Genomic DNA, 12118 nt, shown 5'->3' with positions numbered 1-12118 from the left:
GGGAAAAGTGGCCATGTTTTTGTAGCGCTGGATAACCCCTTTAAGCTCCATTTACTTAAATGGAACTGAGTATGAAACCCCACCTAATCTGGAGACAAGAGAGGGGGGAAAGTGGCCATGTTTTTGTAGCACTGGATAACCCCTTTAAATTAAAAGTTGCCTTGCAGGCGCAGGATTTGGCTGTGTTCTGCAGCTCAGGAAAAACTACAACTCCCATCATGCATCATGATGGAAATTGTAGTTTTGCAAAAATTGGAGAGCCATAGTAGGAGATAAGTAGCTGACCGCAGGGACCACTACCTACCACAAGAACAAAGGTCATATGCTCCTTCCATGAAGGCTGTTAAGGCATGCTGGGAGTTGTAGTTTTAAAACAGCTGAAGAGCCACAGGTTGGGGAATACAGGGTTAAGGGCAAATTGAAGAGCATCATGGGAGTTGTAGTTTTAGCTGAGAGACACAGGATGGCAAACACAGACCTAGATGATGGGGTTAATTTTTTAATAAGGCAAAAGAAGACGAAATATCCGCTCGAGGCGGCAGAAATCCATTTTATTTACATCCATGATATTTGGTATATAAACCATACTCCTCCTGTTTTAAATAGTAAAACATATAAGCACACGAAGACATGAGATCACAGTACAGACATGTCACCGATAGCGACCAATCAAATCACGGCTTGTATTTTAAGTCCTGCTTTGAAAAACTATAAGCTGGATTCAGATTGGTTGCTATGGACAACGCCTCCTGCTCATAGGAGCTTACAATCTATAGTCACAAGTTATTAATGACAGCGCTTTAACAAAAAAAAAAAATTGCACAACTAACAAAAGTGCCATAGTCCCTGGTGACAGAGCGCCAGCCAAATATTCCCAGAATATTTATATTTGGTGCAGATTACGGATTTCCATGGATATAGTAGCCATGGTTGGCCGCCTGCTTTCAATCTGGTACATCAATACGGTGGCAGCCCTGCTAGACTCCAGGTTTTTGCGATATATGACATTATTCAAAAATATAGTAAACAACATCTGGATGGTCCGTGTAATAAATATGTAAGGTGCGCCATTGGCTGCCGTAACCAATGCTTCCACTTATATGCAAGTCCTATTGGAATAAATATGGGCCCATATCATTCTATGGTCAACGTATTACAGGTCTATACGGTGAATATCTGCAGTATGGCCTCATGCATGAGATCTTAAAGGGTATAGAAAAAGAATTGAAAATTGAGTCAGGGTTCCAAAAAAAAAAAAAACTAAATAAAAAAGGAAACTCGACTTCCCTGATCTCCCACCTCAGCTATTCTCCTAGATTCTGGTCCCCACCACTCCTGGCTACTGTGATTCAGCAACCCCACAGCTACTGCCTGCTCAGCCAATATCGGTGACCTAACTGGGTAAGTGGTCAATTTCCAATCAGAAAACACATCACAGTGGGGACCAGAAACTGTTGGAGTGACAGCGGTGGAGAATCAGGGCAGGCAAGTATGTTGTTTTTTGTTGTTGTTTTTACCACCTTTACTCACATTTACATTTTTCCTTGGGATAAAGTCTCCCTTTAAGGGAGTTGTCTTATGAAGACATTCAGGATGAATCTAGCTTTGCATGTTGGCCATTTAAATAGAGGTAGCCACTGATACTTAAAGGGGTATGCCGACAGCTGATCCCTAGTCTAGTGGCCCCATAGACAATACATAGAGCTTGCTTCACAGATGTGGTCTTCACCATTCAGGGGACAATTACATTCACGTCCTTGGAACCAGTAGGGGTCCCAAAGCTTCAAGTTACACCAAATGGGAGTCGGGGGTGTCAGTATGAATCCTAGTTACACCTGTGATCTTGATGGCATTTGTCCAAGAGAGTCCTAAGATTCATACGTACATATGGTCCATTATGCTTTGTCCATCCGTATACATCCTGTCCATTCACTTTCACAGGGTTCACTTATTTTCCTGTAACATTTGCAAAATAGGAACACATGACCAGTCTATGAAGATCCCGATGTGACCATCCAGTTATTGGGGAACATCCCTGCAATGTCTGGCTCAGCCTGACTTACGGGATATTCACCGCCTGATCCCCCTCCAACTTTGGAATATTCTTAAACTCTTGCTGTTTCTTTAAGAATAACTGTGCCAGGATGTGGTCGGCCGTGGCGTGGAAATAATCATCCATATCTAGTGTCTCCAGCTGTAAAAACACATGAAGATGTTTAGCGGGTCATACATAGGGGGCGCTATTAAATCACTAAAAAAAAATAAATACATGAAATGTATGTCATCTAGTATCTCACCTGGTTTCCGGTACTGAAGGCCAGAATCATGAATAAATCCTCATCACACGTACTCTTGATGTAATGCTGAGTTCCAATAGGAAAGAAGAACACATCGCCGATACCAACGGTGAAGTCCGGGACCCGTCTGCCACCAACGATGCCAATCTGAGAAATATAATGCACAAATTATCATGCACAAATGATAATATGCCAGAAAATTACTAAAAAAGGATTTCCAGTTATTGCTATAAGGGTGAAAACACACTATGGAGGATGTTAAATTAGGCCCCGCCCCTTTCCCCGGCCGAATTCACAAAGAGGTGCACGCAGAGCATACGACAGGCATGTGCCTGGGTTAAGGGACGAATTTGTGCCTTCTCCGTGTTGTACGCCTTGGGCGCATCAATGATGAATCCCCCCCAATGTGTTTGGCTATGTGCAGTAAGTAGTCCTATAATGCAATTTCCAGTACTTATCAGCTGCTCTACGTCCTGCAGGAAGTGGTGTATTCTCTCTGACACAGTGCTCTGTACTGCCACCTCTGTCCATGTCACAAATTGTCCAGAACATTAACAAATCCCCACAGAAAACCTCTCCTACTCTGGACAGTTCCTGACATGGACAGAGGTGGCAGCAGAGAGCACTCTGTCATACTGGAAAGAATACACCACTTCCTGCAGGACATACAGCAGCTGAGAAATACTGGAAGACTTGAAATTTTTTAATAGACAATTTACAAATCTGTATAACTTTCTGACAACAGATAATAAATATTTGGCAGTTTTAGTTATTACACGCTAATTAGCTAAAACCGGGAAGTATTAAAAGCTTTGGTTCGGTTTTCTGAGATCATCACAGATAAATCTCCATGATGACCCCTCATTCTGGTCTTATAATGTTTTTGGTCGCACTTACTTGGCCGCATCCGCTGAGGACGTAACCCATCTCATGTGCATTGAAGTGGAAATGTGGCTGTCTCAGGCCATTGGATTTTATTCGGAGGGTTCCCAGAGTCAGGGTGTCAGCGTGCTGCAAGAAAAAAAAAAGATACATTTGTCAAAAATTCTCTATTTTTTTTTAGTAGAGGAAAAACTCATGGAGTAGCTTCTCTAGACAAATCCTTTAACGGGATGGTCATGTGATTCCCTAGGTACATGGCCTGGATGTAGACAACCACCAGTGACACCGCATTAGACTACTAGGAAATTGGATCTTCATGGACAATGGATATCAGTCCTATCCGTTTGGTCACCGTAAAGCAGATATAAACTGCAAACCCCCAAACTAACATCCCTAACCCCTATACCACCCTATATAAAATATATATTAAAAAAAAAAAGATTGAATCTATTTTATCACTTACTGAATTGACGGATTGACTGTAGACTTTCTCAGTATCATTCAGACCAACTCCATTTTTGCGGTAGCGAGCCCACTGTATGATTCCTCCAGGGAAGATATACTGTCTAGACGCTGAAATATACCATACATGTATATATGAGCCAGTGTAAATCAGGTGGCATCTATGACCAGTCCATTAATGCTACATGTTCATGCACGCACCTCTATAGTGTGACTATGATGGATTAACCATGCAATGCCCATTGAAAGTGCTGCCAACATAGCACTCGGCTCTAACACATCACAATATATGGACCGTGAACAGTTGGACATGGCTAAAGTGAGACACATTTTACTATCACTGTATGTGGCAGCCCCTGTGTAGTAGTTATGACCATGTTGTTACCTTGTTTCTATGTCTAGTGACTGGATATGGCCCGTATATAGTATACGTTGCAGCCCCTGTGTAGTAGTAGTTGCTTGTTACCTCGTTTTTATGTCTAGTTACTGGAGTTTACCCATACATATGTACATAGTGTATGTGGCAGCCCCTGTGTAGTAGTACAGGTGGCCATGTTGGCCTAGTTACTAGAATTGGCCCGTACATATGTACAGAGTTTACGTGGCAGTCCCTGTGTAGTAGTAGTAGTGGTGGCCATGTTGCTTATCACCCTGTCTCTATGTCTAGTTACCGGAGATGGCCGGTACATATGTACATAGTGTATGTGGCAGCCCCTGTGAGGTAGTAGTGGTGGCCATGTTGCTTATCTCTCTATGACTAGTTACCGGAGATGGCCCTTACATATGTGCATAGTGTACATGGCAGTGGTGGCCATGTTGCCCTAGTTGCTGGATATGGCCGGTACATATGTACATAGTGTACATGGCAGCCCCTGTGAGGTAGTAGTGGTGGCCATGTTGCTTATCTCTCTATGTGAGGTAGTAGTGGTGGCCATGTTGCTTATCTCTCTATGTCTAGTTACCCGAGATGGCCCTTACATGAGCTGCTTACTCTGCTCTATGTCCTGCTAAAGGTAACCTAAGGAGAAGTGGTTCTGACATTAGGTTGCTGAAGGACATGTTCTCTACCACTGCCACCTGCCATGAATGTAAGTCAGCATTTTCCTGAAAGGTGAGACAGTCTTAGCTTATATAACCCAACATCTGGTTAGTTTCATGTAAAAAAAGGCAACATTCACATTTTCCAAGAAATGTATGAGCGGCTCAGAAAAGAAAACATTACAACACGTTGCCTCGACCTCAGCTGGTCTCAGGAAAAGGTACATGTGCAATCTATATCCCTGCACAGGCTTTGGTTTAGGTCAGAATTGTCAGATTTAGAGATCTAATTTAATATGATTTTTAAAGGGATATTACTAGTTGTAATTTTTGGCTGGTGGAAAATATAATAGAAGCCTATACTCACCTTCCTTGCTCTCCATTCTCTCAGAGCTGGTCTTGTCACACAGCTCTTCTTGTGTATAGGGTCAACACATGGTACTGCCTGCTCAGCCAATCAGTGTTCACAGTGGTCTTCCGCCTCAGGTGCTGATTGGCTGAGGGAACAATACATGTGCCAAACCCATACACAAGAAGTGTACGACAAGATTGGCTATGGGAGAGCTGTGAGAGCGCGGGAAGGCAAGGGTGGTGAGTAAATGTTTTTCCACCAGCTGTGCAAAAAAAAAAAATTTACAACTCGGAATACCCTGTTAATGAGTACCAGGGTTCTCTGCTCAAGGTATAGAGTACCTACAAAAAAGTTCTATAGGAAATAGTTACCTTTCAAGTCGTAAAAATACTTCCAGACATCGGAGTCATTGGACTGAACATAGTCAGCATTTTGGATTAGTTCCACCAAGTTTTTGGGGAGATTTACCGCTTGATCTTCTTTTGGTTTCACAAAGGTTCTGATAAAGTTTACGCCACCTACTGGCTAAAAAAAAAAAAGTGTAATATAAAATAGCATTATTAACTAGGCAAATAAATGTGACGGAATGAAATTATTGTATAGACAGACTGTGGTATTCCATATTACTCCATGTGCCCCCATATGGTGGCACCATGTGTACCCGTACATGAATATCTGCTATGGAGTGGGGCCCATAGGGGTACAGTATGGGCTCATAGCTGTGTATGGGGACTGCTCTATATACAACTATGTAAATAAGTAACTGACCTTTAAAGACCTGGCGGCGATGTCCTCCGGTGTCATGTAAAATGCGTCGTCCACATCCAGAGTACTGAGCTCATCATGCGTGGTGAAGAAGAGGATGAAGAGGCAGTCTTCATCGCCCACATTCTTTACCCAGTGTAGCGTGTTCTTTGGGAAGAAGATGACCTGGCCCGCTGTGACATTGTAGGTGGTGACATCAGCGCCACCTTCATCTACCACACCAATCCAAGCCGTGCCCTACAATGTACGTAAACCCATCACGTATCACTATAAGAGTTACAGGATAATAGCTGGCATATAAATGAAACGGGATTCATTGCACTTACCTGTGCCAGGAAGCCGTGCTCGTTGGCATTGAAATGCCAGTGTGGGGCTCTAAGCCCTTTACTGACAATCCTTAAGGTCCCCACCGTCATTTTAGATTGATGTTGATTGATGCTGGCGCCAAACTGCATCTCCTTCTCGTTGCTATAGTCTTTGGGGTTGTTCCTATAGCGGGCCCACTGGATAGCTCCCCCTTCAAATTCAAACACCTTGAAAATGAAAGACAATATAGGATTTTTTTCAAGCTTAAATACATAAGAATAACATTTCAGACATGGGCCCCTGTGATCATTGTGTATGGGTGGAGTGAAGATGCCCAACCAGGAAACGGCCTAAGGATAACATCTTTCTTACGGTTGGTAAAAGCATTGGGACTGATGCCATATACCCCTACATTCACTTGATGGATACCCCTGGTTTGTATGATGATGCTATGTTAATGTGTATTTCATACAAGAAGCCCATTGAGCTTCCAACAAGACAGATAGGCAACTCTTCATTTGGGAGGAGACTAAGGGTACTATTACACGGAACGATAATCATCTCGATTCGGCCGAATATCGCTCCGTGTAATAAATACAACGATCAGCCGATGACAATCATCGGCAGATCGTTGATATAGGTTAGAACCTATATTGGTCGGGCACCAACCGCTAGGTGTAATAGCGGTGCGCGGCAGGTGACTGATGATATACATTACCTATCCACGCTCCAGGGCTGCTCCTGCCGTCCGCTTCTCCCCGGGTCCCATGCGCTCTAGCTTCACAGCTGACAGACTGCTCTCAAGCTAGAGCGCGCGGGACCCGGGGAGAAGCAGACCTCAGGAGCAGCCCTGGAGCGTGGATGGGTAAAGAATATAGATTAATCAAGGGCTGCAAGGACATTGGTAACGATGTCCTTGCAGCCCTTGTTAAACAATTATCGGGCTGTGTAATAGGCCCAGTAAACGAGCGCCAATCTAGCAGATCAGCGCTCGTTTACAGGTATTATTGGGCCCCTGTCGGCCCGTGTAATACCACCCCAAGAATCCCTACTCATGTTTCAATGCTCTTTGGCTGGACATTGAGTAACAGGCTGGCTACCTCCAGCAGGTGGCACTAAAGACACAGTTTTCTTCTTTGTGGAAGAGAACTAATTTAATTCTTTTTTTTTTTTTCCCCCTAGGATGCTTTGCCTTATAAAACTCACCACCCCATGCGGCAATCTCCACCAGGAGAAACACCCCCCACCCCTAGACTTAATAACATCTGACGACAATAATGAAAGTGATGACCCCTTAGGTCCTTAAAGGGGTTATCCAATGCTACAAAAACATAGCCACTTTCCCCCTACTGTTGTCTCCAGTTTGGGTGGGGTTTTGAAACTCAGTTCCATTGAAGTAAATGGAGCCTAATTGCAAACCGCACCTGAACTGGAGTCAACAGTAGGGTAAAAAGTGGCCATGTTTTTGTAGCGCTGGATAACCCCTTTAATTCACTATAGTAAAATATACTAAGACATTAAGGGGATGATTTATCAAACTGGTGTAAAGTAGAATTGTCTTAGTTGCCCCTAGCAACCAATCAGATTCCACCTTTCATTTTTCTAAGAATCTGTGAGGGATGAAAGATGGAATCTGATTGGTTGCTAGGGGCAACTAAGACAATTCTACTTTACACCAGTTTGATAATTCCCCCAAGTGAAGAAAACATGAGCATAAAACATAAATATATAGAATATATGGAAACCTAAGTCTGTTCACTAGACCGTGGCTTTAACCCATTCTATATACTGCCAAGTGTCCTGTGACTGATCCACGGTTGTAGTCCTACATATTTAGTAATGGGGGCCTACATACAGCAGGGGGTCCCGTAGCAAAGTAGGTTACGGTTCAGTAACACATTATAGGATAGATGGCACTCTGACCATTTCCTATAGTCATTTGTTGTGTTAGGGGGTCACTGGGGAGGTCCCCAATAAGAATAAGGGATGGGGCTACCATGAGTCAGAAATGTCTACTGTGCCCCATATTAGCTGCATGCGCTGCCACTAGGGTAACTACACCAAGCATAATAATGAAGCTATATAGTGTCGAGGAGCCCGTTACACCAAGTTAGTGGCCAATAGGCAATAGGGGCTTCCATAGACACCCAAAAAACATACACCACTGGCAAACTTCTAGGCAGACTGGCAACCTGGCACAACTAGTCAGACCCAGGGTGACAGGACCTTCTTTCCGTTCTCCAGTTTTTACCTATACTTGTTAACATTTTAATGACTGTGTTTCACTCAGTGCCGGAAGAACCAGAGCAGGGATAGGGAACCTCGGCCCTCCAGCTGTTACACAACTACAATTCCCAGCATGCCTGGACAGCCAAAGCTAAAGCTTTGGCTGTCCACGTATGATGGGAATTGTAGTTTTGCAACAGCTGGAGGGCCGAGGTTTCCTACCCCTGAACCAGAGAGTGAGAAAACACTCCATAACAGCAGACACGTGTAGGTTATGGCCCTGAAGCACTACGCATGTAGATCTGTGTACTCTGCTGGGGAGAAACTGGAAAAACATAGACTTACTATACTCAGGGTAATGTAGCTGGGAGAAAGGTTTCCATTAGTCAGTGAAATAACATTACACGGGTTTGTGTGAGGGCAACGTAGGTCCAGGGAGAATGGCGTGTTTGCTTAGAGTATTATGTAATGTTTCACAAGGCTAGTCCTGTAATATATAGAGATATGATCGATAGATAGATAGATAGATAGATAGATAGATAGATAGATAGGAGATATATAGATAGGAGATAGATAGATAGATAGATAATAGATAGATAGATAGATAGATAGATAGATAGATAGATAGATAGATAGATAGATAGATAGATAGATAGATAATAGATAGACTTCTTCTGGTCTTACTTAAAGGGGTTATCTGGCAAAATCTTTTTCTTTCAAATCAACTGGTTTCAGAAAGTTATACAGATTTGTAATTTACTTCTATTTAAAAATCTCCAGTCTTCTAGCACTTATCAGCTGCTGTATGTCCTACAGGAAGTGAAGTATTCTTTCCAGTCTGACGCAGTCCTCTCTGCTGCCGCCTCTGTCCATGTCAGGAACTGTCCAGAGAAGGAGACTTTCTATGAGGATTTGCTACAGCTTTGGACAGTTCCTGACATGGACAGAGGTGGCAGCAGAGAGCACTGTGTCAGACTGGAAAAAATACACCACTTCCTGCAGGACATACAGCGGCTGATAAGTATGGGAAGGCTTGACATTTTAAAATAGAAGTAAATTACAAATCTATATAACTTTCTGAGACCAGCTAATTTGAAGGAAAATAAATTTCGCCAAAGTACCCCTTTAAAATCTCCATGACTTCCAGAAATGGTCCCTGTGAGACTTTATTGCCAAAAAATAAAATCTTTCCCCCAGCTGGCCCTTACCTTGGAGTTACTGAGGTGGCTCATGAAGCTGAAGCGGGGCTCGGTGATAGTGTTGGTGTTGTTGGCGCTCTGTGCGGGGTCTCTGCTCATCACTGGGTTTATCGTCTCTTGAGGAGACATAGGGACAGCATAACCCAGATATACCAGACATATGATCATCACCCCGATGGCGGTGGTTATGAGACAGGCCAGAAAGCAGACCAAGAAAATCCTCATCAGAGAGCAAGACTTCTTCTCACCCTGTAGGAAGAACACAGATACATGATAATGGCCCAGAGTCATAAGAACATGGGGGATCTGGAGCTACATCATACATGCCTGCACCCATTGGCTCACATTACTATTGGGGGTCTTATCTTCTAGGCCCTCCCTCTAGTACATTTCTGGTCTATAGTCTAACTTTGGGGTCTGATCTGGGGGCTTCATACTCTAGGAAAGGGGGCAGCCCCATTCAATAGTTATGGAGTCCAGAACTCTCTAGTCTCCCCTCTCTATAAAATGTATGATGTATAGGAAACCTTTCAATACATCTTCCTCATCTTAGTTCCCCATCTGTCTTTTCTGAAAATTCAAAGACCTCCTCATCCAACAAGAAATCTTTCTAGTGTACAACAGTAGGTGAAATATTGGACGAAGGGGGAGGAGGGGGATGTGGCTGCAGTGATTCAGTGGAACAGAATGAGGCAGGAAGTGGAGACATCTGATTGGCTCAGAGCACAAAGAATAGTGCTGTGGTATTGTCACTGAAGTGAATGGAGCTGAGTTGTAATACCACACACAACCTGAGGACAGGGGTGGCACTGTTTTTTCAAGAAAGTAGCTGTGCCTTTTATAATCCTGGATAACCCCTTTAAAGCTATCCAGTCTAGACAATGCTCTGTGAGCTCTACAGTCTGGACCCCAGACTGATACATTGTACATAGCTAGTCCTGCTCTCAGCTGAGAAGTGATGCAATTGTATCCAGTCTAGACAATGCTCTGTGAGCTCTACAGCCTGGACACCAGACTGATACATTGTACATAGCTAGTCCTGCTCTCAGCTGAGAAGTGATACAATTGTATCCAGTCTAGACAATGAAGTCTAGTCTATTTAGCTCATAGAGCATTGTCTAGAATGAAAACAGTTGTGCTGGGAACGGGACTAGCTATGTACAATGTATCAGTCTGGGGTCCAGGCTGTAGAGCTCACAGAGCATTGTCTAGACTGTATACAATTGTATCTATATCTCAGCTGAGAGCAGGACTAGCCATGTACAATGTATCAGTCTGGAGCCCAGGCTGTAGAGCTCACAGAGCATTGTCTAGACTGGATACAACTGTATCACTTCTCAGCTGAGAGCAGGACTAGCTATGTACAATGTATCAGTCTGGTGTCCAGGCTGTAGAGCTCACAGAGCATTGTCTAGACTGGATACAATTGTATCACTTCTCAGCTGAGAGCAGGACTAGCTATGTACAATGTATCAGTCTGGAGCCCAGGCTGTAGAGCTCACAGAGCATTGTCTAGACTGGATACAACTGTATCACTTCTCAGCTGAGAGCAGGGCTAGCTATGTACAGGGTTACTGCCTGAATATATACATGTAGGTTTCCATTCACTGACAGTAAACATATATAGTTGTACTTACACGCTGGCATTCATGATAGTCTTTCGGTAGCTTTGTATTGTAGTGGGATCTCTCTATTCCATCTTCTTGCAGCTCAAACCCAGGGTTGTTCATGTTGGAGCAGCAGAGCTGTCAGGGCGCAGGGGGCAGGGGGCAGTCTAGCTGGATATGTGATGTGCTCAGGGTCTTCCTATGGACAGGTTTGGTTTCTCTAAGATGCCGCACACCTTTTTATAGCAGTTTTACAAGGAAACAAGTGGTGTTTGTTTGTGGTCGGTAATGCAGGTATGTCTGAGGCAGCCAATGGCAGTGCAGGAAATCTCTCCAAATAACTGGGAGGATTGTAAGGTGTGGGGGAAATCACATCCATGGCTGCAGTTCCTCAATAAATGGGATGTGACTCATTCTTATCTGGCAATAAACCGCAGAAGGAAAAGTAAAGAAATACAACTTTCTTCACTTTTTCCTTAAAGGAGAGATTGGAGGAAATGTGCACACAGAGCGCTGATAAGAATAACACTGCAATGTCCTGTGTATAGAGGATAAATATATATATCATGCAAAAGAGAATACATAGGTCCTCTAAGATTTGCATAATTCCATCCTGTCTATTTCTTGTAACAAAGGTGTTAACTCTATATCTATCTATCTATCTATCTATCTATCTATCTATCTATCTATCTATCTATCTATCTGTCTACAAAACACACCAATCACTGAACTCAGGGAGAACAGTGAAGAAAAAACAATGGAGTACTCATTTAAGAGTCTCCACTGATTGTCCCCTACAAAATTTTAATATGCAAAGAAGGGGTCAGTTGGCGCCTCAGTTACGAGTCTCAAAACACAGGAATAGCCAGATATCCCTCTCTCCAGAGAAGGAAGCCCATTGCCAAGGGGTGCCTCCTAGTGGGGAGAGCACCAAACCACCCTGATACATAGCCCCTAAGGTCCTCACTCTGTTGCGAGCTTTGG

The 12118-nt window shown here is 43.5% G+C and overlaps 1 protein-coding gene across 1 annotated transcript; it reads right to left on the bottom strand.

Annotated features, from left to right (window-relative positions):
- Positions 1–523: 523 nt before the first annotated feature.
- DYNAP (dynactin associated protein) lies at positions 524–11422 on the bottom strand. The gene is made up of 9 exons (XM_069963156.1): positions 11165–11422; positions 9537–9776; positions 6123–6329; positions 5800–6033; positions 5403–5556; positions 3643–3752; positions 3195–3308; positions 2298–2444; positions 524–2194 (listed from the first exon to the last, which is right to left on the bottom strand). The coding sequence occupies exons 1-9, from the start codon at positions 11255–11257 to the stop codon at positions 2060–2062; spliced, it is 1434 nt and encodes a 477-aa protein (XP_069819257.1). The 5' UTR covers positions 11258–11422; the 3' UTR covers positions 524–2059.
- Positions 11423–12118: the final 696 nt, after the last annotated feature.

Source organism: Dendropsophus ebraccatus, chromosome 3 (genome assembly GCF_027789765.1).
Source record: "Dendropsophus ebraccatus isolate aDenEbr1 chromosome 3, aDenEbr1.pat, whole genome shotgun sequence".
NCBI lineage: Eukaryota > Metazoa > Chordata > Amphibia > Anura > Hylidae > Dendropsophus > Dendropsophus ebraccatus.
This window is presented reverse-complemented; position numbering and strand designations above follow the sequence as displayed.